We start from the raw sequence: 24,271 nt of genomic DNA, 5'->3' as shown, positions 1-24,271 counted from the left end.
GAGATTTTGCCTGGTTACATGGATGGCGCCAGAGATCGGCACCGAAAGGAGGGACAGAAACCGCGAAAGAGGATGCCTATCGGACCGGACCAACAAATTTACATAGAGATATGGGATATGAAAGATATAAAAGATATGGGAGATATTATAAAGGTATTTGTGGGATCAGTAGGGGGAAGTCAAGGCACAAGATGCACCTTTGTAGAATGCAGTACAGGTGCTGCTTAAGGTGCTAGTTTTTTTTTTAGAACGCCAAAATCTGGTTACAAGTTCCCTTTAAATATCTGCATGCAAGATAGATTTTTCAGTGAGTAAAAGAAAAAAAAAAAAAAAAGTTGTTATACCTTTATGAACCTACCCCCAATTACTTTGTGCACTATGACCCTTTTTTCGTTTGCCAGGTTATTAAACTAGGATATAAAAGCCGCAAAGACACTCAGAGCTCATTTGAGAGATCAGAGTACTAAACTATTATATCAATTAATGATAGTGTTGGGGTATAATATTTACCCTCAGGTCTTCGGGCAAAAATAAAGAAAAGTGCTGATCACCCCTTATCCCACAGCCGCGTCCGCTGGGTACGGCCGCAGAGATAAAAAACTACAAGGCTGAAATTTCATTTCTGCTGCTTAGAGGGAAAGAAAAAAAAAAGTGATCTATTACAGATTTTTTATAAGTATGATAACTATTTTATGTATCAGGGACATCTATCTCCTAAATTACACTGGGAAAAGAGAAGAGAAGCGAAATAAATATATAAATAAAATAAAAAAAAAAAAACCCTCTCCACGGACAATGATAAAGTAGTTAGTGGATAATAAATATTTGTCAGGTCTTGTCACATCTGCACAAATTCCGCTATTAGTGAAGAGACGCTGCACAGATAGAAATAAATAGAGGCTAGAAAATCAATGCATCTTGAGCTCAAGCAGTTGCTAAACACACAGAAAAACATCTTTATCCAACAAGCGGTGCGCGGAGAAAATTCCCAAGTCTTGCCTCGCTGCGGCGAAGGAAAATTTAATCTTCCCAAATACTCATCAGGGCACTCCATCCTGCAGACCTGACAGCCCCACTTATAATTAATTATACAATTTCGATGGGAATATCGACTAAACCGAGCCATATATCATAGCAAAAGTCAATAGCCATGGACACATTCAATCATGTCCCAGCCAATGATTACTACTCTTAAAATACAATAATTATTTTCAGGAGCCAGCTCGAATTAAATTTCTGTCAGCCCGGTACAAGACCAGTGCTTGATGAAGGATGCAATGGATTTTTTTTTGGGTTGAATTCGGCCCAGGAACATTCATCCTTTAAGATAGGTAGTTTGTTTTTTAGCGATCATGGTGCTGCGTATTTAACTAGACCATGAAGATTAGATTATCTCCTCTGACTCATTATATCATTTATCTTTTTCTTGCCTCTGTGGCTGGATATAAAGATTGTCTGCAAGCACAGAAAAAAAGTACAGGCTTTTCCTTGAGGCTATATGCTATGCACCTAGTAGGAAAATGCCGGAACAATCCTTAAGGCCCCCCATAAGGCCACGTCTCACTAAGCGACATCGCTAGCGACATCGCTGTTGAGTCATGGTTTTCGTGACGCAACAGCGATCTTGCTAGCGATGTCGCTGTGTGTGACATCCAGCAACGACCTGGCCCCTGCTGTGAGGTCGCCGGTCGTTGCTGAATGTCCTGGACCATTTTCTTCAAAGGCGATGTCCTGCTGGGCAGGACGCATCGCTATGTTTGACACTGTGTGACGGGGTCCCAATGACAGCAGAGATCGTTATACAGGTCGCTACTGCGACCTGTATTGTTACTGAGTCATTGGTAAGGTCTGACTGTGTGACATCTCAACAGCGACCTCCCAGCGACTTACCAGCGATCCTTATCAGGTTGCTTCGTTTTCGGGATCGCTGGTAAGTCGCTAAATGTGACGGGGGCTTTACAGTCGGCCAAACTAGAAGATTTTGGCCAACCCATCTGGTATGAATGAGGGCCTCCCAACTCTCAGGATATGGCCTGCTGAAATTGTCTGCAAGTACAGAAAAGAGTTACTGGCTTTTCCTTGAGGCTATCTGCTATGCACCTAGTAGGTAAAGCAGTCACAGTCCTTAAGGCCCCCTTACAGTTGGCCAAACTAGATGTCAAACTAGAAGACTTTGGCTAACCCATGGTATGAATTGGAGCCTCCCAACTCTCAGGATATGGTTTCCGGAATCTCTGAAGCCGATCCTTTTGTTCTGCCCTGAGATAAGCTGCCCCCAGAGGAGACAGACAGCGGATATTTCAGACAACACAGGAATACTTTCCTTATCCGAGTATTCTGATGTACAAGGGGTGGGGGGGAAATGGCTGTTGTCTGAATGATAGTTGGTCTGACAGTTATCAAATCTGCATGGAGGCTTTAAAGCTGTACCCTTCTGGGAAAACAGAACCATAAATAGTGAAAGGGTGGTACATGATCCAGAATTGGTTCTACTCTTGTCTATGGACTTCTCTGGTACTGCACCTAGCAGGTAAACCCGGCATGGTCCTTAAGACCCCCTTTACAGTTGGCCAAACTAGAAGATTTAGGCCAACTCATTTGGTATGAATGAGGGCCTCCCAACTCTCAGGATATGGCCTGTTGAGATTGTCTGCAAGTATAGAAAAGAGGTACTGGCTTTTCCTTGAGGCTATATGCTATGCATCTAGTAGGTAAAGCTGGCATGGTCCTTAAGGCCCCCCTTACAGTCGGCCAAACTAGAAGATTTTGGCTAACCCATCTGGTATGAATGGGAGCTTCCCAACTCTCAGGATATGGCCTGCTGAATTTGAGAAGCCAATCCTTTTGTTCTGCCCTGATATAAGCCAACCCCAAAGGAGAAAGAGAGCAGATATCTCGGACTGCACAGGGATACTTTGCCGAACTGAGCTTTCTTATGTACCAGGCAAGGGTGGGGGAGTAACTGTTGACCGAATGATCGTTTGGCTGACAGTTATCCAATTTTCATGGAGGCCTTAAAGCTGTACCCTACTGGGAAAACAGAGCAATAAATCGTAAAGGAGGATGGGTACACGATCCAGAATCGGTGCCACTCTTGTCTACGGACTTCTCTGGTTCTGCAGCTCAGCCCTGTCAACTTGAATCTAACCACCAATGTGGACATGAGTGGCGCTGCTTTGGGGGCAGGGAAGTAGGAGACCCAGTTTTCTAATCTTATACACAATTTATTTTCAATTAGGAATAAAATGTATGACATACCGGTAACTATAATGAATACAATGTGACAGTGAAGTGAAAAAAAAGTATTTACAATAATAAATGGGTTTTCCCAAGATGGAGATTTAGGACTTCTTCACAGGCCAAGTGTTAAATCTCCGAAGCTGCTTGGACTTGCAGTGATCACTAGAACAGAGCCTAGAGCCTCCTCCGGTACAGTCCCCGGTGGCATAACCTGAAGCTTGCAGGTCACAATGCAATATGTATAAACAGGGCTCCCAACCATCACAGATTTTTAAAGAGAACCAACAGGAAGGTTTTTCACATATAAAGTACAGGCAGTGCCAAACTGGCGCTAGGATGCTGATTCAATTCATACCTTCAGTTTAATGATTCTAATTGTTTGATTTTAGAAAAATCCTTTATCAAAGCTTCAGAAATGACGACATTGGTGCAGTGGTTTGACCATTGGGTCGGGTCCTCAGGAATTATTACTCATTTTGCCTTGCCTCCTTCCTGTATTTACATTTTGCGCTGCACTGCCGATGTTGGCGGTGTATGAGCATTGCTAGTGTGATGTTGTCTTCAATAAAATGGTGCATGCACGTACAGAAGACACTGTGGTGATGACCAAGTGGCGGTGGCGCATGCGCTGATGGAAAAATAAATAAATAAATAAATCTGCGCATGCGCCACCGCCGGTCATATTAGTTTCCACAGTGTCTTCAATAAAATGGCGCTGGAGATCGCAGTACCCGCCAATTCCAATGTCTTTTTATTGAAGACAACATCACACTAGCAACTACCAACATGAACAATGGCAGTGCAAAATTTAAATACAGAAAAAGGAGGCAAGGCAGGAGGAGGAATAATTCCAGAGCACCCGACCCACAAAGTGCCACCCCGGTGCTCAAGTCACTGAACCAATGACACCATTTCTGAAGCTTTGATAAAGGATTTTTCTGCAATCAAGCATTGAATCTTCCTGATCTTTTAATAGTAACCCACCTTGGGACAGACTTACAACAGTTCAGGCACTAGACATCCATCGGGGCAGAGAACCTCAAACAGGCCAAAGGAAGTCAAGTGACCACAAGCCGTCAGGGGCAGAGGAGATGACCACGGCTAGCCGAAGAGTAAAGAAGAAAGATGAGGCATAGAACCGACAGCTGGTGGACGAGTTAGCGGGATAGGAAGGGATGGAGTTGGCCAGGAGAAAGCGGCAGCTGAACTGTAGAATTGTGGCATTGTCTGTCATGATGGTGGAAGATTTCAGTGCTGGAGAGGAATAACTGGGTTAATGCAACGCTGCTGCCAAATGAACTCTTGATTATTAAAATATTCTTCTTTTATTTTTATAGGTCTACGCATTTCAGGGATCAAGTCCCCCTTCAGGACAAAGGAAGAAAATCAACATTATTGTTATTGTTGATTTTCTTCCTTTGTCCTGAAGGTGACTTGATCCCTGAAACGCGTAGACCTATGAAATAAAAGAAGAATATTTTAATAATCAAGAGTTTATTCATTCGGCAGCAGCGTGGCATTAACCCCGTTCTTCCTCTCCAGCACTGAAGTTCAACCCACGTGGGGCTGCGGCAGCCACCATTATCTCAAGCCTTCATAGGGGTTGTGATTCTCACTACCCCAATAGGTGAGTGTTATCTCGTCCACACTGCACTTTAGTACCTGATAAGAGCCTATTTGCACTCTCGGTCCTCAGCTATATAACGATGGTGGAAGATAAAAAAAATAGTTCAATGTTGTTTTGCCAAGAGAACCCCAGTGTCTTGTGTTCGTTTGTTGTGTCAACGATGGCGACCGACTGCAGGGTGATGGACGCTGCCCTGAAGAGAACAGTAAAGCCTAAGACACACGGCATGAAAATCGGAACGAGTGGTTCCACTCGGACCAATATTACCCTATGTGCCGGCACCCATGAGCGATTATTTTCTCAGCCCTAATCAGACCGAGAAAATAGTCGCAGCATGCTGCGGGTGCAATGCGATCATTGTTTCTCTCGCACCCATTCAAGTTTATGGGGCGAGAGAAACATCGCAATGCACTCGCAGTACACCGGTGTCCCGAGAGTGCAGGGCAAGAATGGCAATAGCCGGCTACGGAGGAGAGAGGGAGAGAAATTCCTCCCTCTCCTCTGCAGCACTGGCCCTCCCCTCTTCAACGCTGCCCCGCCCCTCCTCAGTGCCAGCTCCCCGCAGCTGTGATCCAATTGCACGACCGGACCACAGTCGCAATGACACTCGCATGACAGTCGGCTGCCGCTGTACTGCCAGCGTGAGTTGAGTGTCATGCGAGGATGGCATTAGTCCCCATGTGGCCCCGTCCTAAGTGTTGCATACGCCGCCTGAAGCAGTTTACAAACATTGATTCTCTCTGGCGAAGTGCGGAGCCCTCACAGCCTGGCGTCCGACACACCTTCCTTCATCAGGTTATGTTCACACTTTGTGGTTTAACAGAATACAATCACTGTACCACATATTCAAATTGTAATAATGGATTATATGTACAGATTGATACTATGGGTTTTCCCTATTAAATATAATGTAGATAATAGCAGACATTTCTAACAAAAGAAATCTTGGTGGCATTAATGTAGCATTTAGAGAATGGGTTTTACTGAAAATTCACTGTAAAATGTGAAATTGCCCACAATCCGGACAGGTTTTCAGCCTCAATATGTACACAATAATATTGTCAGCCAATTTACAGCAAATAGATTTCAAAAGGGTATTAGAAAGTTTTCATTACACAGTGAATAAGCTTTATTTAGGCAAAACTGAAGCCGTGCAAAAAGAACCCCCACTCACCGCAGTGCCATTGTTATCTCTAAAAACTTCTTGATTAAAATAATCAAATAATTTCTTTTCTATTTGTAGCACGACCTGGAAGAAACAGGGAAAAAAAATGGAGGATATTGTTAGCGAGCACGGTCAACATCAGACCATACCTGAAAGATAGGCTACATATCACATGGAGGATCTAGAAGACCCCACAACACATGGCTTAAGGCGTAAAAGATGCAAAATAAACTCCAGTGGTTTTCAAAAACATGTATGAAGCACTAGATATTTTTCCTCTTAAAAAAACATCAAAAAAAATGAACACAAACTGCCTTAAAGGGGTATTCCCATCTCCAGATCCTATCCCAATATGTAATAGGTATAATAATAATATTAGCAAATACCTCCAATTGGAAATGTAGTATAGTTCTCCTGATTCACCATGTTGCTTACCTGATGTGCAGGGCATTGCAGGACCTTAGGTATCCATGGTTATGACCATGAAAAACTGACTATATTCGCGGTCGTAATTATGGATACTTAAGGTCCTGCAATGCCCTGCACATGAGGTAACAAATCGCTAATCAGGAGAACTATGCTACATCTCTAATTGGAAGTATTTGCTAATATTCTTATTATTACACCAACCAGGAGCGTAACTACCGCGGTCAGTTTGGGGCCTGCGGCCGCCCGGCAAATCAGCAGTCAGCTCCTTTCTGTGAGAGAGGAGCTGCGCTGTTCTGCCGTATACCACACGGCGCGGGGCCCGCTATATGACCCGGTCACCGGCGCTGAAACCGTGCCTCCCTGCCTGGTGTCAGCGGTGGCATCACCGCGCTCCCGTCACTGCATGCTGCTTTGATATTGCATAGAGCGACGCCGGCGTCGCTCTATGCACATCAGTCTTCCCCCAAGCCTGCGTGGTGAAATCACTCCTGTGCGACTGCTGTGTGTGGTGAGAGCACAGAGCACAGGAAGACGCCGACCGGAGCCACGGGGGAACAAGGACAGAAGTGACGACGAGCAGCAATGAAACAAGTAGAGGACAGAGGTGAGGTGGAAGGAGAAGATATGCGAGTACTTTTTTTTTTTTTTTTTTTTTAATAAAATCAGTGAGTGCACGGGGAGGCTGGCTGCAGGACACATGGAGGCCCTGGGGGGGGCTGACTGCATGACACATGGAGGCCCTGGGGGGGGGGGGGCTGACTGCATGACACATGGAGGCCCTGGGGGGGAAGCTGGCTGCATGACACATGGAGGCCCTGGGGGGGAAGCTGGCTGCATGACACATGGAGGCCCTGGGGGGAGAAGCTGGCTGCATGACACATGGAGGCCCTGGGGGGGAAGCTGGCTGCATGACACATGGAGGCCCTGGGGGGGAAGCTGGCTGCATGACACATGGAGGCCCTGGGGGGGGAAGCTGGCTGCATGACACATGGAGGCCCTGGGGGGGGAAGCTGGCTGCATGACACATGGAGGCCCTGGGGGGGAAGCTGGCTGCATGACACATGGAGGCCCTGGGGGGGAAGTTGGCTGCATGACACATGGAGGCCCAGGGGGGAGAAAGCTGGCTGCATGACACATGGAGGCCCTGGGGGGGCGGGGGGGGAGGCTGGCTTCATGACACATGGAGGCCCTGGGGGGGAAGCTGGCTGCATGACACATGGAGGCCCGGGGGGGGGGGGGGAGCTGGCTGTATGACACATGGAGGCCCGGGGGGGGGACCTGGCTGCATGACACATGGAGGCCCGGGGGGGGATGGGTGAGGCTGGCTTCATGACACATGGATGCCCTGGGGGTCTTGCTGCATGACATATGGAGTCCTTGGGGGGTGCCTGGCTGCATGACACATGGAGGCCCTGGGGGGCTTGCTGCATGACACATGGAGGCCCTGGGGGGGGGGGGCTGCATGATACATGGAGGTCTATGGGGCTGCATAATAAACATGAAGGCCTCCTTATACATGAACTATATGGGTGCATTATACATGGAGGTGTATGGGGCTGCATAATACAATATGAAGGTTTATGGGGCTGCATTGTAATACATATAGGACTATGGGGGCTACATTATAATATATGGAGGACTATGGAGGCTACTTTATACATGGAGGACTATGGGGGTGCGTTATAAAATATGGAGGACTGTGGTGCAGTATATTATATGGAGAACTATGGGGTGAATTATAATACATGGAGGACTATGGGAAAAGCATTATAATACATGGAGGACTATGGAGGTGCATTCTAATATATGAAGGGATATGTGGGACCCTTTGTACTATGTGGAAGGCTATGTGGGGGCCATTATAGTATTTGTAGAACTCTATACGATAGGGGACTACGATAGAAGCATGGGATGGGAATGTTTTGTACTGAGGGGAAAAGGCTCTTTCCCTCAGCACCCAGCTTTCCCATGCTCTGATATGGGAAAGCTGGGTGCTGAGGGAATGATGTATAGCAGAGCATGGGAAAGCTGGGTGCCAAGTGCAAGATGGATATCAGAACATCGGAAAGCTGTATGCTGAGGTTAAGAGCCAAGTGTCAGCATCATTATCTTGTACCCTGAGTGTCAGTGTCATTATCCCGTACCCTAAGTGGCGGTGTACGTGGAGGGGGGGCCCCGGTCCAAATTTTGCACCAGGGCCCATCAAACTCTAGTTACACCACTGACACCAACTACATATTGGGATAGGATCTTGGAGATGTGAATGCCCCTTTAAGCCTCATTCAGACATGAGGGATGTTTTGTATGTGGAAGAAAAAACAAAAAAACATTTTTCACCAGCCTGCTGGATCTAATTTTCAGCCATTTTTGGTACATTTTCCATTTTAGCCATAATACAGTTATCTCACACTTAAAAAAAACATGATTCCAAGCTTCTCCTAATCATTACATAGTAAATAACTAAACACCACTTGTGTGACCCATGAATGGCTCTAGAGATTTATCCTTTTTGACTGACCCAATCATTTCAGGGGGGTGATATTGATCTACAAATCGGGTTAACACCCCCCCCTCCAAATAAGAAAACTGAACTGAAAAAAACAAGAGTAAGAACAGCTCCATAGACTATACTTGTTATTTGATCTAGCTATGAAAAAAATAAACACCACATAATTACATGCAGATAAGAGACTGTTCACACTGCGTATCTTTCCATAGTTTTTTTTTTTATGATCAGCTCAAAACAATGGAGTAAAAAGCACTAAAGTAACAATCCAAAGAATAGTCCCATAAATTTGTATGTGAAAACGACTTGTGTTCATATGTTCAGGGGTTTGGAATGCTTCAAATTTGTAAAGATGAGAAATGTTTAAAAGAAGAAAGTCACCCATTCTTCTGGTGTTTTCCACTAGGATCACTCAAAACTTTACAGTGAAAAAAAAAAAAAAAGTCAATCAAAAGACTAAAAAAAAAGCATCTTGTAAGCATTTTTTAAGTGTTTTATCAGCGTTTTTGCTTAAAGAAATGGTAGTATTTCATTGTTGTTAAAGAACATATATTTTTTTCCAGAAAATCCAATTAAAAAAGCAGCCAAAAGCCACTGAACAGACTCTTAGGAAAAAAAAAAAAAAGTTGCAAAAGTGTTCAGAAAACAACAAAAAAAAGCACTTAAAGAAGCTTGAGGTTTACAAAAACTCCTGAGAAAAGGAGAGATTCCTGACATCTGCTTGAAAAACTGGGGATTTTGACGACAGGAAAACCAGTGTGAACGTAGCCTAAAGGCCCTGTCACACGCAGCGATATCGCCAGTGAGCGCACCCGCCCCCGTCGTTTGAGCGTCACGGGCAAATCGCTGCCCGTGGCGCACAATATCGTTAGGAGCCGTCACACATACTTACCTGCCTAATGGCGTCGCTGTGGCAGGCGAACCGCTTCCTTTCTAAGGGGGTGGTTCGTGCGGCGTCACTAAGTGGCCGCCCAATAGAAGCGGAGGGGCGGAGATGAGCGTCCATAACATCTCGCCCACCTCCTTCCTTCCTCATTGCTGGTGGCCGCAAGGTAAGCTGTAGTTCGTCGCTCCCGGGGCGTCACACGTAGCGATGTGTGCTGTCACGGGAACGACGAACAACCTGCGTCCTCAACAATCAACGATTTTTTTGAAAATGAACGACGTGTCAACGATGAACGATTTGGTGAGTATTTTCCATCGTTAACAGTCGCTCATTGGTGTCGCACACAACGACGTCGCTAACGATCCCGGATATGCGTCACGGAATCCGTGACCCCGGCGATATATCGTTAGATACGTCGTTGCGTGTAACGGGGCCTTTAGAGAGAGAAATGCTTCATGATGTGATTGGGATTTTTGTAGCAGATAAAACCACACACATGACAGCGCAACATGCAACTTGTACTGTGAACTCATTGCTTTGCATGGACCTTGTGATTACCACTGTATCCGTAAAGTATGAGCTACACATTTGGGCAAGGATCCTCACTATTCTATTTGTCGTCACTAATCACCCCAAATCGTTAGTGATAGCAAACCTCAATTTTATAGAATTTACCCAAAATCTGGAATTATATATTTTACCACAAAGATATTACTAAAATATATTTATATTAATTTACTTAAAATCATAATTTAATTATTTTATGTAATAGACTAATAAAAACTTATATTTTCCCCCCATCTTTGTGGCCGTGTACGATTCCAGGTTTAATAAATATAAAGAAAATGATAAACTAACCTGAATATGGGAGTTGTCAAATACTTGAACATATGATACTATAAATGCAGCTTAACAACACAAAAAACCTTAATAAAGAGGACTACAAACCTTGCGATCATTCTCCGATTCTCGGAACACCAGCTTGTCTACCGTGCTGCTGTCCGATCCGTGGACAGTCTGCATTGTAGTTTTTGAACAAAGTGTCTGAAACAAAATTAGTCTTAGTTAGTTTTACATCTGATACAATGACACTACGACACTAAAGAAAAAGCAGAAAACATTTTAGCAGCATTTCTGATATTATCTTAGGCTTAAAGGGGCTTTCTACTTTCAGGAAATGTGGCCATGAAATGCTTTAAAATGGTTAAAATAACAAAGAGCAGGTACTCATCTTCACCGGTTCCAGTGCCAGTTCCGTTGCTCAGGTCTTGATGTTTTGGCTACAATGATGACGTCACGTTAATAGTGCGCATCACTGCCGTAGCCAGTCACTGAGATTAGCGGTGCACACTATTCAAATATTCACCTATAGCTAATGTGAAATTACATTGAATTTTTTTTTCTTTTTTTAATTAAAATGTAATTACTGCGGTAATGGATAAGCCAGCTAGTAATGCCTGGGTGCCGTTACTAAACCAGTTACTAATTTCAGGATGCAGGTACTCAGCCAGTTATTAAAGAGGTTGTCCACTACTAGAAGAACGCCTTCGGATTCCAAGTTTCCACCAGGTAAAATAAAGACTAAACTCACCTCCTGTACCGGCGCCCTTCCAGCAATATTCAGGAATATGGTGTCGGGGCCCACGTGGGGTTGTGACATCACGCGAGCCCCGCGTCCAATCAGTGCTGGCTTCCTTCTCCCCACTTTCGGACCAATCAATCAACAGGAAGTGAGAGCAGCCGCAGCGCTCACTTCCTGTTGATTAACTCGATAGGTCTAAAGGCAGGGAGAAGGAAGAAGACGCTGATTGTAGGTGGGGCAACACCATGTGAGCCTCGGCACCACAATCCCTGCTACTGCTAGAATGGCGCCGGGTTTGCGAGACGTCACAACCTCATGTGAGCTACAGCACTGTGATCCCGGATACTGTTAAAAGGGCTGCGGTAGGGTATATTGGACGTAGGGCATGCGTGACGTCATAACCCTATGTGAGCCCGGCATCACAATCCTGGATACTAATGGAAGGGCTCCAGCATGGGAGTTGGACGAGTGGCTTGCGTGATGTCACAACCCCATGTGAGCCCTGGCATCGTGATCCCGGACACTACTGGAAGGGCGCCGGTAGGGGATGTTGAACGCGGGGCTTGCGTGATGTCACAATCCCATGTGAGCCCTGGCACTGTGATCCTGGATACCGTTGGAAGAGCTTCGGTGGTGATTTTGGACGTGGGGTTTGCATGACATCCCAACTCCATGTGAGCCCCAGCACCGCAATCATGGATACTACTGGAAGGGCGCCGGTAGGGGATGTTGAACGCGGGGCTTGCGTGATGTCACAATCCCATGTGAGCCCTGGCACTATGATCCTGGATACCGTTGGAAGAGCTTCGGTGGTGATTTTGGACGTGGGATTTGCATGACATCCCAACCCCATGTGAGCCCCAGCACTGCAATCATGGATACTACTGGAAGAGCGTCGGTAGGGGATGTTGAACGCAGGGCTTGTGTGACGTCACAACCCCATGTGAGTCCTGGCACCGTGATCTTGGATACCGTTGAAAGGGCTGCGGTAGGGGATGTTGGACGTGGGGTTTGTGTGACATTATAACCCCATGTGAGCCCTGGCACTGCAATCCCTGATACTACTGGAAGGGTGCCGATACGGGAGGTTGGACGCGGGGCTTGCATGATGTCACAACCTAATGTTAGCCCTGGCACCGTGATCCCGGATACCACTGGAAGGGTGGCGGTACGGGATGTTGGACGTGGGGGGGCTTGTGTGACGTCCCAACCTCATGTGAGCCCTGGCACTGTAATCCTAGATACTGCTGGAACGGCACCAGTACAGGAGGTGAGTAAAGGCTTTATTATTTTACCTGGGGGAAACATATGGAATCAGAAGTGGTTGTCCTAGTAGTGGACAACCCCTTTAATTTAAGGGTGCAGCTACTTGAGGATGCTGGATTGCTCCTTTAATAAGTGCACAAACATAAAAAATATGTATCTTATTTTGCACATCATGCATTACAAGGAGATTTCTGTATTGCACACACATATATAGACATACAAATATAGGAAACTTGGGTGTTCTGGCCCAGCGCCAAAGATAAACGGTTAACTTGTAGTATTAACAGAATTTTATTAACTCGTGATTAAAATGTTTTGTTGAATTAATTACCTTTGCCAACAATTGACTGGATTACATAGTGTAAAGAAAATAGGTAAAAAAAAAAAAAGCCCTGAAAGCATTGGCCGGTGGTATAAAAGTTTCTAAAGAAAGAAAAAAAAAAAAAAAGCAAAAATCAATGTAAAATTTTGCCATTCCCATTTATTTCTGAACCATCTGTGCCCGCTTGCACTTTCAAATGCCGGGATTCACAAGCGAGCGGTTCCCAAGAGCGTTCTTCTCTGATACCAGGCATTGAAATTCAAAGCACAGATTAGCTAATCGGGTCAAGCCTAAAAAAAAAAGAAGGCCTTTGGACTTATGTGTCACAAATCAGTCTGGTCGCCTTTAACCAGCACACAAGATTAGAACAAGCATTAGGACAAGCCAGAGGGGCAAACCGGACGCTTTCTAAAGCTGGTTTGTAAAGCCCTAACAAATCGCTCCATCTTTCACTCATTTAAACTTTCCAAATGAGGGTCAATATGCTCTCCTAGCATCCACATGCTAATGCGCTTAAGTGCGCTTAAGCAGCTTTGCGGAGTGAAAGGGTCCCAAAAAAAGAAAAAAAGTCCTCTGAAAACACAAGGGACAGATCCTGCCAGTGTCACACAGTCATTGTAGCCATCGGAGAGCAGCCGTGATTCAGGAAATTCATGATTTCTCTCCCTTAAAAGCATTTGCCTCGGAAGGCATTTCCATGCCGCTGCTTTATCTCTCGCTCCTCTAAGAAGCTCTAAAAACTTTGCATCTTCTCCAAAGTAGCAGAGAGAGCTCTACAACATGGCCTTTTTCTTTGGCCAGACAGACAGACCCCCCAAAAAAGTTGCAAAATGAAGTGAAATCCGTTCAATTATACCGAGGTTCATTTCATATGCAATCGGGGCATTGTTCTTTTGAACGGCTACAGTCGCGGGCGACCATGCAGAACATTTTTGGAGAGCCTCCTTATCAAAGGATCTGATCCGAAGTTTTATCAAATGATAGAATATCATTGTGGTTAAGCGGCTGAAAGAAATAAGCAATCCCTGCGGATGGTTCCTGGCGGCTCAGAGTTTAATATTCTCTCCGGTATTAATATTTATTCCGAAATAATGCATAGAAGAAACTTTTACAATACCTGATTATGAAGAGAATAGCAACACTGAAAACAGAAAAGCTTTACGTGGCATAACAGCAGATGTTGGTAATGCCATGTCAGCACTGCCGGTGCCGGATCAGCGTTGTGCAGCCAAGACACAGATGCCGGTTTACTACGGGGCTATTTAAGGAGAGAGCACTAGTTTGCCGGGTAAAAAACATTGCATAGATTAGCAAAAAGGGGTATACCAAACATGGACATTCATGAAATCGCATAAGTTCCACCAAATCACAAAGACAGGGTGCCAACTTGCCCCGTTGGGAACCAGAATGTTGGCCACTAATGATGGGCGACTGCTAAATATTCAGGTTATTCGTACCGAATGCCTAGTACCATTTCAGTATTTGTCCCAAATAAGGTCCTAATGCAAGTCAATGGGGAACCTGAGCATTTCTCTTGGAAATCTTCAAGTATTTACAGCGGGATTTGTCTGATGCAAAAACCAGGATATTGGCAGTGAAATATGTACTTTTTTGTGCATTTGTCATGCATTTTTTTCCAATTCATTTGAATAGGTGAAAAACAGGAAAACCACTGAAAAAATAGACATGCTTTTGAAGGCTTTTCTACAAGGAAAAAAAAAAAAGCATGTTCAGTCATGGAAAAGTTTTGGCACCCTTGATATTGTTCCAGAAAATAAAGTATTTCTACCAGAAAATTATTGCAAAATACACGTTTTTTTTATGCACATTTTTATTTACTTTATAGAAAAGAAGTCCATCCAGCACAGTCCTCAGGATGTAGACTTTAAAATCATCAATATTTATTTGTGAAATCCAATAAAAGCCATAAAAGTGGTCAGCAAAAAATACAGGGGATACAGGTATGGAGACCCCACAGAACTACGCGTTTCGACACATAGTCTTACTCATGTATTTTTATTTACTTTGGTACAACCCCCACAAAAAAAAAAAAAAAACCTGAGTAAAAAGGGCAAATTGAACAACATTTTACACAACTCCAAAAATTGTTGCCACCTTTCCAAAACTGGGTAAACAACTTAGTTTCAAGCATGTGATGCTCATCTAAACTTACCTGTGGCAAGTAACAGGTATAGTCAATATGAAAATCACAACTGAAACCAGGTAAAAAGCGAAGAAGTTGTGTGTTCCACACTAAGCATGGAGAACAGAAAGAATAAGAAACTGTCTGAGAACTTGAGTACTAAAATGTTTGAAAAATATCACAATCTCAAGGTTATAAGTCCAACTACAGAGATCTTGATCTTCCTTTGTCCACAGTGCACAATATACATCAAGAAATTTACAGCCTATGACACTGTACTAATCTTCCTGGACAGTAGAGAAAAATTTATGAAAGGTTGCAACAGAGCATAGTCCGAATGGGATATAAGCAGCTACTATTAAGTTCCAAAATCCTTCTGGGAAAGTGTCTTGCAAACAAACGAGACCAAGATGAGGTTTTTTGGTAAAGCACATCATTCTACTTTTCACCCGAAAAATAGAATGAGGCCTATAAAGAAAGGAACACAGTTCCTACAGTGAGATTTGGTGGAAATTGAAAGAGGTTTTGGGTTTGTTTCGCTACGTCTAGCACTGGCTGCAAGGCATCAGGAAATCTGAAGATTACCAAAGGAATTTGGGTGGCAATGTAGTGCCCAGTGTCAGAAAGATGGGTTTATGTCCTTGGTCATGAGTCTTCCAGCAGGAGAATGACCCCAAATATACTTCACGAAGAACACAGAAATGAATGGAAACAAAGTGCCGGAGAGTTCTTAAGTGGCAGCAATGAATCCGGATCTAAATCCCATTGATTACCTGAGAAGAGATCTTAAAATTGCTGTTGGGAGAAGACGCCTCCAAAAATGAGTGACCTGCAGCAGTTTATAAAGAATAGTTGAGAGGTGTTAAGAACCTGGTTGAAGGTTAAAAGAAGCGATTGACTGCAGTTATTGCAAAGGGTGTGCAACCGACTATTAAGTTGAGTTTGCCAACAATTTTGTGCTACCCATTTTTGGCGTTGTCTATGAAATGATGTCCAATTTGCCTTTTTTTCTCTTGAATGTATTCAAGGAAACATTTTTGACCATGACTGTACATGAGATTTTAGAAATCTTTCACTTTGCATTTTTGTCCTGGAAAAAAAACAAAACATTTTGCAGTGCCAGCAATGTGTGAACAAGCTCTGAAAAGCACACTGATGCAAACATAATACAAAGACAAGATTTTATTTTTATTATTTTTCTACAATTCACTACCCAAAAAAAGGTTTAATAAGAACTCTGAGCTGTACAACCCTTCATCAGCCAGGACTACACGAGTGGTGGTCTCTGTTGGTAGTACGGATAACTGAATAAAGGAATTAGCTGCAACTGGGGGGCAATAGAAATGCACAGGGCTTGAAGAAGGAACACTTGAGAACTTAAAAACCCAAATCTGATCAAAGAAACCTGTAATGAGATCACAGACTGCTGCACTGCGCCTAAATTCATCACACAATTGAGATCTTAAGAGTCTGGGGGAAAAGGGCTTTCTATGAAATGAAAGGTAAGAGGGTGAATGTATATGAAATATACGCTTGAGGAAGGGAGGGGGTTGACTCCTATATTGCTGGTGAAGCTCCATGAACCTATAGGCTGCTTTACACACAACGATATCGCTAGCGAGCTTGTTAGCGATGTGACACGCCCAGATTGTAGTTACGATTTGCCGAGATTGCTTATAGGTCATTTTGTAGCGGTCACACTTACACATCTCACAAACGACGCTACATTGTTCAGCGATATATTGTTTGACCAAGGCGGTCGTGTGCATGTTTGTTCGTCGTTGGCAGGGTGTCAAACGTAGCAATGTCTGCTGCATTCCAAACGACGAACAATATTTTGAAAAAGAACGACGTGTCAACGATCAACGATTTTCACCCTATTTGCGATAATTCGGAGTCGCACGTAGGTGTCACACGCAACGACGTCGCTAACGATGACAGACGTGCGTCATGAAAACCGTGACCCCCGACAACATATCGTCAGATAAATCGTAGCGTGTAAATCAGCCTTTTGTTAGAGCCACCCAGGGGTATGAACACTTTCCACTCTGAAATGTCTAACAGGTTACAAAGACCACGTACTTTAGTTTCTTTAGCATATGCATTTGGGATACACCGGTTCAATCCATGATCCAAAAATATACTGGTGCTTTATAGGCCACTAAGAAATCTGACTAAGTATGTCACCAATTAAGGGCAGGAACTGGCATGAAATGGACAATCAGTGTAGATCACTGACAATGTCGTTACATACACACACATACAATATATATATAGATCTAAATATATAAAGATTAAATATATATGATATTATATACATATACACACACACACACACACACACACACACACAGTACAGACCAAAAGTTTGGACACACCTTCTCATCTCTAGAACAACTGTTAAGAGGAGACTTTGTGCAGCAGGCCTTCATGGTAAAATAGCTGCTAGGAAACCACTGCTAAGGACAGGCAACAAGCAGAAGAGACTTGTTTGGGTTAATAAACACAAGGAATGGACATTAGACCAGTGGAAATCTGTGCTTTGGTCTGAGGAGTCCAAATTTAAGATCTTTGGATCCAACCACCGTGTCTGTGTGCGACGCAGAAAAGGTGAACGGATGGACTCTACATGCCTGGTTCCCACTGTGAAGCATGGAGGAGGAGGTGTGATGGTGTGGGGGGGCTTTGCTGGTGACACTGTTGGGGATTTATTCAAAATTGAAGGCATACTGAACCAGCATGGCTACCACAGCATTTTGCAGCGGCATGCTATTCCATCTGTTTTGCGTTTAGCTGGACCATCATTTATTTTTCAACAGGACAATGACCCCAAACACACCTCCAGGCTGTGTAAGGGCTATTTGACTAAGAAGGAGAGTGATTGGGGTGCTACGCCAGATGACCTGGTCTCCACAGTCACCAGACCTGAACCCAATCGAGATGGTTTGGGGTGAGCTGGACCACAGAGTTAAGGCAAAAGGGACAACAAGTGCTAAGCATCTCTGGGAACTCCTTCAAGACTGTTGGAAGACCATTTCCGGTGACTACCTCTTGAAACTCATCAAGAGAATGCCAAGAGTGTGCAAAGCAGTAATCAAAGCAAGAGGTGTCTACTTTAAAGAACCTAGCATATAAGACATCAGTTGCTTCACACTTTTTTGTTAAGAATTTCATACCACATGTGGTAATTCATAGTTTTGATGCCTTCAATGTGAATCTACGATTTTCAGAGTCATGAAAACAAAGAAAACTCCTCAAATGAGAAGGGGTGTCCAAACGTTTGGTCTGTACTCTGTGTGTGTGCGCATATTATATATATATATATATATATATATATATATATATATATATACCGTATTTTTCGCTTTATAAGACGCACCGGAATATAAGACGCACCCCAAACTTAGACATAAAAAAGGTAAAAAAAAAGAAAAATGGGGTCCGTCTTATACTCCGGTGTTCTCTTACCGGAGGGGGGCAGCAGTGGTGGTGAAGCGGGGTCACAGGAGGCACAGGTTGTGCTGGCAGGCGCGGCAGGTCAGTGGCAGCGGGGTCCGTGGTTGCAGGTGCCGTGGTTGCAGGCGCGGTGGCGTCCGCGGTGGCAGGATCCGTGGGGTCCGTGGTGGCGGCAGCAGCCGTGGCGTGTGAGCCGTGCAGCAGGCCGGTGCAGTGAGTGTCCGCGGTCCCGGTTCAGTGGTGGCAGCGGCGGCGGCAACTGCTCAGTGGTGGCAGCGGCAGGGACTGCTCAGTGGTGGCAGCGGCAGGGACTGCTCAGTGGTGGCGTGTGTCCGCGGTCCCGGTTCAGTGGTGGCAGCGGCGGCGGCGGCTCAGTGGTGGGAGCGGCGGCAACTGCTCAGTGGTGGCAGCGGCAGGGACTGCTCAGTGGTGGCGTGTGTCCGCGGTCCCGGTTCAGTGGTGGCAGCGGCGGCTCAGTAGTGGGAGCGGCGGCGACGGCTCAGTGGTGGAGTGTGTCCGCGGTCCCGATTCAAGTAATGGCGCCCGGAGCGACGCATGCGCAGATGGAGCTCTCATCCAAGGGCTCCATCTGCGCACGCGCTGACTCCCGGAGCAGCGCGTGCGCAGATGGAGCTCTCATCCAAGAGCTCCACCGGCGCCATCATTTGAAAGTGGGACCGCGGACAACTGGTAAGCTGCACAGCCGCCCGCCCCGCATGCACAGAGTGGCAGCCAGCAGGCTGCCCGCCCACTCTGCGTACAAGCCGCCGGGTACCTGTGCTTGCGTGCGGTGGCAGCCGGGTACCCATGGCTGTGTGCGGGCGGCAGATGGGTGACTGTGTGAGGGCGGCAGCCGAGTACCTGCACGGGCACCCGACTGCCGCTCGCACACAGCACCCGGCTGCCGCCCGCACACAGCCATGGGTACCCGTCTGCCACCGCATGCAAGCACAGGTACCTGGCTGCCGACCCCACACAGCACCCGCTGCCGCCCGTACACAGCCACGGGTACCCGGCTGCCGCTGCATGCAAGTACAGGTACCCGGGCGCTTGCATGCAGCCACAGGCACCCGCCCGATCGCCTCAGACAGGACCCCCCCCCCCCCCGCTACCGCTTTATAAGACGCACCCCCCATTTTCCTCCCAAAATTTGGGGAGGAAAAGTGCGTCTTATAAAGCGAAAAATACGGTATATATATATATATATATACATAAAAAAAAAATCTCAAAATTTTTAAAATAAGTACAGTTTGGAATGTTTAGTGCTGTAGTGCACATTTGGTGCTGCCTTTTGTTTTTTCTTCATTGTATTGGTCGGTGGTTGACCTCCACCTTGCTTTGCACCCCAATTTGGGATGTATTCCATCTGTCTAGATTTTGGCGGTTGGTGACTGTTCACATTAAGTCATCAGGCTTTGTCCACAGGCTATTTACTTCATGCAGCATTTGCTTGGACCTGTCCCGCCCACAGCCATGACTCAGTCATGGGTACGGGATTGAAATAGACCAGGTGAGTGCTGCTAAGAGCAGTTCTACTATTCATATGTGAGGCCGTATGGCACATTTTATAAAAATATTTTAGTGTAGGACTGCTTCAAATGAGATTTGCCGTGACGTGGCGAAGCAGCTCAAGAAATTGCAATTTTTTGCCAAAAATCTCAAAATTTAAAAAAAAAAAAAAAAAATTTTTAAAATAAGTACAGTTTGGAATGTTTAGTGCTGTAGTGCACATTTGGTGCTGCTATATAAAAATATATATATATAATTGTCTGGGTGACCCCAAACTTTTGAACTGTAGTGTATAGTGTATATTATATATATGCTCATCAAGTCCTTTTCTTTTAGAGCCTAATAATTTGTTACTACAGGACTCTTGAACATGGGACGTCACTTGCAAAAATCCATACTAATCGGAAGTGTGAAGGATCTCATGGTACTTTAGTGCACCAGCCTGAATCTGCAAGTTATATTCCGTATGTCCTAAAATGAAAAAAATCACTGAAAAAATGTCTGAAAGAGTTAAAACTTTTTAATAAAAGTGTATCATATAATCATTTCCCTTTATTTCTTCATCTTGCTTTCTGCCAGGCTATTTTGTTTCCTCATCACACAGATTGCGCTATCAATTCTTGCAGCAGACATCATTGAACAGCAGCAAGTAGTTGGAGCAGACGCACAGAACAGTTGCTCATCTGGACTGCTGGGCACAGGGATGCATTCATCGGCAGCCACTCAATGCAGAATCCTTTTTCATGAAACCACAAAGCAAATGCAGAATTCCGTGTACAGATGTCTAATAACCCTTTACGGGTGAGGTTATTCCCAGTGACATACGAGCCAGAATACATGGCACTTTGCAAGATCATTAGTATCAGTCCAATGGCTTTGCCAAAGCAAATACTCAACTATAAATATCAAAAACATAAATTTCCCTTTCGCCCCTTCCTGGGCTGTGTGTCATTAACTGGAGACTACTTCATATTAAAGCTGATTAATTTTTTTTTCCTAACCTAATGAATAGCAATAAATGTAGAAAAATAATGAATATGCTTTAAAGAAACCAGGGATTATTCCTGGTTTTGCAGCTCATTTCCATTGACTTAAAAGGGAATATGTCAACAGGTTTTTGCTAACGCATCTCAAAGCAGCAAGATGTAGGCAATGAGATTCTGAATCCAATGATGCATCACTTAAATTACTGGGTGCAGCTGTTCTGACACAATCTGAAATTTTAGCTTAGTCATAATAGCTGTGCTTAAAGGGAACCTGTCACCACTTTTTTGGACTATAAGCTGCGGCTACCACCATCAGGCTCTTATATACCGCATTCTAACATGCGGTATATAAGAGCCCAGGCCAGGGGTATAACATAAAAAACACTTTATAATACTTACCTAACAGTCACATGGTGGGCCTTATGGGAGTCTCCGTTGTCCGGTGCCGGCACCGCCTCTTTTGGCGATCTTCGTCCTCCTCCTTCTCTAGCCGCGGTGCATGACGGGTCTGACGTCATCCACAGTCGCCGACATTCAGGTCCTGAGCAGGGCAGATCAAAGTATTGTAGTGCGCATGCGCAGGGCCGGCGAGTGTGTATGACGTAGCCGCATCATGCACGCAGGCTTCAGAAAGAGGACGTAGATGGGCGAAAGACGGCGCCGGCACCAGACAACGGAGACGCCCATAAGGCCCACCGCGTAACGGTTAGGTAAGTATTATAAAAGGTTTTTATGTTATAGCCCCGAGCCTGGGCTCTTATATACAGTATGTTAGAATGCTGTATATAAGAGCCCTGTGGTGGTGGCCACAGCTTATGGCGAAAAAAGTGGTGACAGCTTCCCTTAAAGGAGCTGTCGCCGCCCACATCAGGCTCTCAATAGAGATAGTACATTGACAGTGAGGTGTCAATCACAGGAGGAGGCATGCCAGACTGCCTTGCATGTGCCAGCTAGACCTTAGCAATGATAATCACCAAGTGATAAAGCCTTTAGTTTAAGTAAACAACAGCACTAATGAGAGGCATAGTTGATGTTTGCTTTTTAACCCCTACAGCATGCTGGCGTCAGCTTACATAGTAAAAACCTGCTGACATTCCTTTTTACTATGTCTCAACTTCAAGAGTTCGTGCTGTGGTCAAAAACTGTAAAATTTCTGTAGAAAAAAAAAATAAACTAATGATGCTCCTCCAGTTGCTATTGGATCTTTTCCGCTAGAGTGTCATTGCTCCTGGTTGAGCATGAGCAAAGCAGACTTTCAACAATTTTACACACTGAGCTGTTAACTGGCTTCTTGCACAGCTCTGCTGTGCCTCTCCCACACAGATTATCTTTATGAGGTGCTATGTTTAGAATGTACTCTAGCCTTCAGTACACTATATGGCCCAGAACACAACTCCACTGGATCAATTTGATCTTCCGTCATACAAAGCAATGTAGCTACATGTTTGTTTTGACATCAATGATTTGCTGTCCAACTTCCAGCTCAGCTGTGCTGCACTTTGATCTATGGTCGTCTCTGCTTTGCCTCCAAATCAGCATTAGAAATAATCATTGCGGTAGCACAGCAGAGCAGTGTTCAAAGCCATCTCACAAATCAAAAATGTAAAGCTACAAATTCCATTCTATTAATGCACATGGCAGAAGATAAAATCACCAGTTTGCTCCTCTGCCATATGCAATAATCAAACTGCTCATGCAGTTTTGCATCATTGAGCTGTCAGCAGCAGGCATTAAAGATCCTTTCCCAATATATAGGATGTATAAATAATAATATTAGCAAATGCCTCCAAATAGAAATGTAGTCTAGTTCTTCTGATTCACTATGTTGCTTCTCATGTTCAGGGCTTTGCAGGACCTTAGGTATCCATGGTTATGACCACTAGCAACTATCTGTGACTATGTGTGTGGTCGTAACCGTGAATACCTAAGCTGCAATGCCCTGCACATGAGGTAAGAGACATGGCTATATCAGGAGAACTATACTACATTTGTAATTGGAGAGATTTGCTATTATTAGGCTATCTGCGCACTAGAGATGTGAAGTTTCTCAAGAAAATTTCTTGAGAAACTTCTGGGAGTGAAAGATTTCCGGACCTCCGGAAAAAATCCGCACCAAATCCGCATGCGGATTTGACGCGGATTTGCCGCGGAATAGCCGCGATTTTCCCGCGGGTGGTTCCCTGCGGATTTTTGCAGGCTGTACTGCAGAAATCCGCAGGGTACCTGCGGAAATAATGGACATGTTCATTTTCTCAAGAAAGTTTCTCGAGAAATTCTTCATGCAGAAATTTCTTGAGAAAAATCCGCACAAGTGCGCACAGCTTTTTTTTTTCCCATAGAAATTGCTGGGAAATGTCTGCACAAAGATTGCAGACATTTCTCAAGAAATTTCCGCGGCAAATCCGCGGGTAAATCCGCGGGTAAAAAGCTCTAGTGCGCACATAGCTTTACACCTTCTACATATTGGGATAGGATCTGGGAGATGAGAATACCCTTTTAAGCACAACTCAGCCATGTTGCGCTTGGTCCAGCCATGTTGCGCATGGTCCAGCCATGTTGCGCATGGTCCAGCCATGTTGCGCATGGTCCAGCCATGTTGCGCATGGTCCAGCCATGTTGCGCATGGTCCAGCCATGTTGCGCTTGGTCCAGCCATGTTGCGCTTGGTCCAGCCATGTTGCGCTTGGTCCAGCCATGTTGCGCTTGGTCCAGCCATGTTGCGCTTGGTCCAGCCATGTTGCGCTTGGTCCAGCCATGTTGCGCTTGGTCCAGCCATGTTGCGCTTGGTCCAGCCATGTTGCGCTTGGTCCAGCCATGTTGCGCTTGGTCCAGCCATGTTGCGCTTGGTCCAGCCATGTTGCGCTTGGTCCAGCCATGTTGCGCTTGGTCCAGCCATGTTGCGCTTGGTCCAGCCATGTTGCGCTTGGTCCAGCCATGTTGCGCTTGGCTCAGCTGTGCTTTAGTAATCAATTTATCAAGCTCCATTATAGAGGCAGCGCAAACTTGAGAAGAGTAAAGAGGAGTTGACCCATTGAAATTTGGCAGTTTCAGCCGGGCTTTAGTTAAAGTTCAGTTCGGGACCCGGACTTTACCTAAACCTGATTGGAAGTCACTGATTGGTAGTTCGGGTCTTCGCCTGCATACATTCTCTGTTT

General features: G+C 45.1%; 1 protein-coding gene across 1 annotated transcript in view; it reads right to left on the bottom strand.

Moving 5' to 3' along the window:
* INPP5A (inositol polyphosphate-5-phosphatase A) overlaps positions 1–24,271 on the bottom strand; it is a 550,538-nt gene that overhangs the window by 105,849 nt on the left and 420,418 nt on the right. The window contains exons 10-11 of the mRNA XM_075351609.1: positions 10,802–10,897; positions 6,042–6,116 (exon numbers count right to left, since the gene is read on the bottom strand). Of these exons, the coding sequence (XP_075207724.1) occupies positions 6,042–6,116; positions 10,802–10,897 (171 nt within the window). The remainder of the gene's footprint in view (positions 1–6,041; positions 6,117–10,801; positions 10,898–24,271) is intronic.

The sequence above is a fragment of the Anomaloglossus baeobatrachus genome, chromosome 5, assembly GCF_048569485.1.
Source record: "Anomaloglossus baeobatrachus isolate aAnoBae1 chromosome 5, aAnoBae1.hap1, whole genome shotgun sequence".
NCBI lineage: Eukaryota > Metazoa > Chordata > Amphibia > Anura > Aromobatidae > Anomaloglossus > Anomaloglossus baeobatrachus.
Note: the sequence above shows the minus strand (reverse complement) of the source record. Positions and strands in the feature narration are given on the sequence as shown.